The 5,357-nt window shown below is 40.4% G+C and overlaps 1 gene segment (V, D, J or C); it reads left to right on the forward strand.

The window, feature by feature from the left end:
- Nucleotides 1–4,333: 4,333 nt before the first annotated feature.
- On the forward strand, nucleotides 4,334–4,896 carry LOC127687794 (Ig heavy chain V region PJ14-like). The segment is given in 2 exon segments: nucleotides 4,334–4,379; nucleotides 4,463–4,896. Coding segments are annotated over 2 exon segments (480 nt in total).
- The last annotated feature ends 461 nt before the right edge of the window (nucleotides 4,897–5,357 follow it).

Below are 5,357 nucleotides of genomic sequence, written 5' to 3' on the forward strand. Positions count from 1 at the left end.
AAGAAGGATTTCTGATCACCAAGAGCCCAATTCCATCCTAAATACTTTTCTGGAATATGCAGAGTTCTAAAATGCACACAGGACATGGGACAATGTTCTGTCTGAACTTCATGAATGTGGGCTCATTTACTGTAACCATCCCCATGTTTTTCTTCCTAGTCTTGCACAGGGTGAATCCTATAACATCTTGTTTATCTCTAAGTTGTGCTCCAGACAGTACTAGAACAATGTTCCTTATTTTCCACTCCACGTGCTCTAAAGAGCACAAGACATATTTCTCTCCTTTGGAGGGAAAATTGGAAATCTGTTGAGTGCTTCTTTTATCCTCTCAAGGACCTACCCCAAATGCAAAGCAGCCCTCAGGCTCAGGATGAAAGGCCAGGCCTAGCTGAGGAGCCCCATCCTCCTCTCATTAGAGCCTCCATCAGAGCATGGTTGTCCTGGTGCTGCTCCTCTGCCTGGTGACCTTTCCAAGCTGTAAGTGCTTCAGGGTTTCAGAAGAGGGACTCAGACATGTCAGCTAGCAGATGTATTACTAATGGTGATGTTGCTTGTCCCTAGGTGTCCTGTCCCAGGTGCAGCTGAAGGAGTCAGGACCTGGCCTGGTGCAGCCCTCACAGACCCTGTCCATCACATGCACTGTCTCTGGGTTCTCATTAACCAGCTATAGTGTACACTGGGTTCGCCAGCCTCCAGGAAAGGGTCTGGAATAGATGGGAGTAATATGAGGTGATGGCGGCACAGATTATAATTCAGCTTTCAGATCTCGACTGACCATCAGCAGGGATACCTCCAAGAGCCAAGTTTTCTTAAAAATGAACAGTCTTCACTGAAGACACAGCCATGTACTACTGTGCCAAAGACACAGTGAGGTACATCCAGTGTGAACCTGCACAAAAACCTCCCTACAGGGATGTTCAGGACCATCAGGGGGCAGTGAAAACCAACCAGGAATTCCTAGGCTCACTTCAGAATCTAGAAAATTCTGGACTATGCTGTATGAACACATGTTTTTGTGTTAAAGAGAGGGACACTTCTTCCAGCCATGGAAATTCTCTAGAACTTTATCCAGGGTAATATTCTATTAAACTTCTTGTTTGTTCACACACTAGTAAAATGTTTAAGTGGTTCTATAATCTAACAGTGTAAAATAAGAACAAACTAGAGTTGATATTTATCAAGAAAAGTCAGAGGATCATTGCATAAGTAAAGACAGGCAGGGAGACTTCCCAATGGATGTTTTTCTCTCATGGCTGCAGTTTTAGTAATATTTCTACCTTTTACTTAATTGATCTTTAAGATTAAATGTACTCATTTTCTCTAACATGAAACTTACAAACATGTCCACAATTTAATGAGGACACAGTTATCATTCTGAGGGCCAACTCATAAGCTCTGCCCTCCATATATGAAGAACATACTATGCTATTATTAACTGAGGCCAACATTCATACATATAATTATTGAAATAATCCTTCCTTTTAGCTGACTAGTCTTCTCATTCTACACTGTCCAAGCCACTGATCAGGCCACACTGATTTCACTTCACCTCAGATCAATTTCTGTCTTCCACTTGATAAGATGGTACCTGGTTGTCATTATTCAGATTCAGACAGATTAATGTGGTATTTAGCCCATTGTAACAGAGATGCAGCAAAAATTAGAAGAAATGTTATCATTGTTACTCCAGGTGCTATAGAAACAGAACCATGGTACAGAGAACAAACTGTTCACTGAGGGGATCAAACTTAAGTACCTGATTCCCACAATGAGCACCTCATAATCACAATACAGAAAACCCAGCATAAATTTGGATTCCATGAGCCCTCACTCTTCCTACTAACACATATACATGTAATTAAAACTAAAATATTTTATAAACATTGCTAATATAGTGCTAGGAGGTAGTCAAAAGAAGAGAACTTCTGTAACATAGCTATACTTAGTAGATTCAAATGTTAATATTTTCAAAAACACATCCCTAATTTAAAATAATTATTATTTTACTTAAGTCAGCAGTATTCACTATTATAGGTAAGGACATTGTCTCTCAAGGAGATCAGTCTTATCTCTCTTCTCAAGAAAAACTCATTTTCATCACTTGCCTGAGATGTAGGTTCACAAGATAACACAGGGATCAGAAAACACAGAACTGAGAGGTGATGTCTTCATTGGTGGACATCCTTCTACCCCCAGTCTCTGATAAGTCTCATTAATCATGGCCAAAGTATGTGGGCAGAATAGTTTACATAAAGCCATCATCTCTATTCTCCAGTAAATTGAAATTAAATCCAAAATTCTATGCTGGCTATAACCAATCACATGAAATCCATTTGCTAAAAGAAAGAAGAAAAATAAATGTTATAAGGATGGACAGAAAGGGGTTCCTGTTCTTGTAATGAGACCGTGGTTCTCTCATATTTGAAAATGGTTTGGAGCACAGCAACACATGACACTTCCAGAACATGTCACCCTACTATCTCAGTTCTGTAGAGTAGACACGGAAAGTGATGTTTTCATTTGAAATAGAATTTTGCAATTCCGTTTCCTGATCCTACTACTCTCCTATCTCTCAGTGATGGAGTCTCTGTGGAGGCCTGCACTCTGAACTCTTAGGACACCCTCAGTCAATTGTGCTTCTAGCTATCACTTGCCTATGGTCCTTCTCTTATGTGTTGTCAGGCTGGATTTGTGCATGAGAATAGTGGAAATATATTAGTATAATCCAATAAAAAACTATGGGGGCTAATTGGGCCCCTGACAGTTTCAAAATCAACTTGACACAAACTAGAGTCATGAGAGGGTGGAAGCCTCAATTGACAAAATGCCTCCATACGATCAGGTTGTTGGGACAACCAGTGAGATACTTTCTTAAATAGTGATTGAGATGATAGATCTTAGTGCATTATGTGTGAGGTAATCCCTGGGCTGGTTGTTCTGGATTCAATAAGAAAGGAAGATGAACAAGCAATACAGATAAAACGCTTCCTATTTCCACGTTCTTATATAAGTTTCCAGCAGAAAACATGGTGCAAATGAGATCTCCATTAAAATGTAGATTATAGGTGTGTCTTCTTACTTCAAATATACAGGTAAGAAGTATGTATTCCGAATTAAAGTTAAGCAGAGGTCCCTAACAAGTGTTCTCTCCATTTTTAGGTTGTAATCAAAATGACAACAAAAATAGCTACTGGAGTAGGTATATAATAATTTCCATATATTAATATATATCCTTTTAATGGGTTTCCAGGTCAGTAAATAGTTATGAAACATTAAATATACTGTCAGATAATAAAGCATTCATTGCCCCCCAAGCCAGTATAAATACTCCATCTATTTGTTTGAGCTATATTATGGCATGCGTACTGGAACTGCCCATGGCTTCTAAATGAGGTCGCCCATTGCTCGTGGGATACTGACTGTTTCCCCTAAAACGGAGGTTGATTCAATTTTTTTTCAGATGGAATCAGACTCTCCAGGTTTCACTGTTTCCATTCACATGGATGGTTTTCCTCCAGGTTCTCTCTTCAGCCTGCCTGTTTCTTAAAGGTGGAAGAATCAGTACTCTATAGCCACAATTTATGTCCTACTATCTTTAAAATCATCTCTGTGTTTTAATTTAATTAGGTTTTCACAGATATGAGAAAGGTAATTGTCAGACATCTATCAGGGACCATCCAAGTGTCCCATAGGCTAGGGAAGATCAGGGAACACCTTTACAGTTACTCAGTACACCTCACCATTGGGAAATCTCTAAATGTACTATCTAATATCATTCATTTCTTTTCCTGCTGCTAGTATTTGTTCAGAACTACCCAAATTCCAACAAAACTGGGCATTCCAGTTGTCCAACAAACTAAGGAGACCAGTATAATGACTCTGCATATTTAACTCCCAGAGAATCTCCCCTAAGATATAATCCAAAACACTAATTGCCACTGACCCAGGATTGCATGACTCTTCTCCAAGCCCTCTTTGTCATCACTCTCTACAGTTATGTGTTTTGCATGGCAGGGATGGGTTCAATTCCTGTAAACATTCCCATGTTTTTCTTCCTAGGCCTGCACAGTATGAATCCTACAACTTCCTGTTTATCTATAATTTGAACTCCAAACAGTACCAGAAAAAATGCTCCTTATTTTCCTCTCCAGGTGGTCTAAAAATCACAAGACAAACTTCTGTCACTAGGAGGGAAAACTGGAAACCTTGCCCAGTGCTTCTTTTTATCCTCTCAGGAACCTCCCCCAATGCAAAGCAGCCCTCAGGCTCAGGCTGAAAGCCCAGGCCTAGCTGAGGAGCGCCATCCTCTTCTCATTAGAGCCTCCATCAGAGCATGGCTGTCCTGGTGCTGCTCCTCTGCCTGCTGACCTTTCCAAGCTGTAAGTGTTCAGGGTTTCAGAAGAGGGACTCAGACATGTCAGCTAGCAGATGTATGACTAATGTTGACATTGCTTGTCCCCAGGTGTCCTGTCCCAGGTGCAGCTGAAGGAGTCAGGACCTGGCCTGGTGCAGCCCTCACAGACCCTGTCCCTGACCTGCACTGTCTCTGGGTTCTCACTAACTGATTATAGTGTACACTGGGTTCGCCAGCCTCCAGGAAAGGGTCTGGAGTGGATGGGAATAATATGGAGTGGTGGAGGCACAGGTTCAGCTCTCAAATCCCGACTGATCATCAGCAGGGACACCTCCAAGAGCCAAGTTTTCTTAAAACTGAACAGTCTGCAAACTGATGATACAGCCACTTACTACTGTGCCAGAAACACAATGAGAGTAGTCCAGTGTGAACCTGCACAAAAACCTCTCTGCAGTGATGCTCAGGACCAGCAGGGGGCAGTAATTATCAACAAGGACATTCCAGGATCCTTTCAGAATCTAGGAAGTTCTGGCCTATGCTGAATGAACAACTGTTTTAATGTTAGAGATGTGGACCATTCTTCTAGCCATGGTAATACTCTAGAACCTACTGTTTAGTGTCATGTACTATTAAACTTCTGGTTTGTGCACACACTGGAAGAATTTTTAAATGATTCTATAATGGAATAATATTTAATGAGAACAAGTTTTGAGCTGGTATTTATCAGTGACACATTGGATGGGTAAGGACAGCCAGGGAGATTTGGTCATAAATTCTTTCTCTAATGGCTCCAGTTTTAGTAACATGTCCACTGATTACTTAAATGATATTTGTTGTATTCATCTTCTCTAACATGGAGTTTTCAAACAAATTTGCACCATTTAATGATGACACAGTTATCATTCTCAGTGCTAACTCCTAAGATCTGTTCTCCATATATGAAGAATATAATATTCTGTTATTAACTGTGTCCAACACATATACATATTATTATTGAAATAAT

This window comes from Apodemus sylvaticus, chromosome 6 (assembly GCF_947179515.1).
Source record: "Apodemus sylvaticus chromosome 6, mApoSyl1.1, whole genome shotgun sequence".
Classification (NCBI taxonomy): domain Eukaryota; kingdom Metazoa; phylum Chordata; class Mammalia; order Rodentia; family Muridae; genus Apodemus; species Apodemus sylvaticus.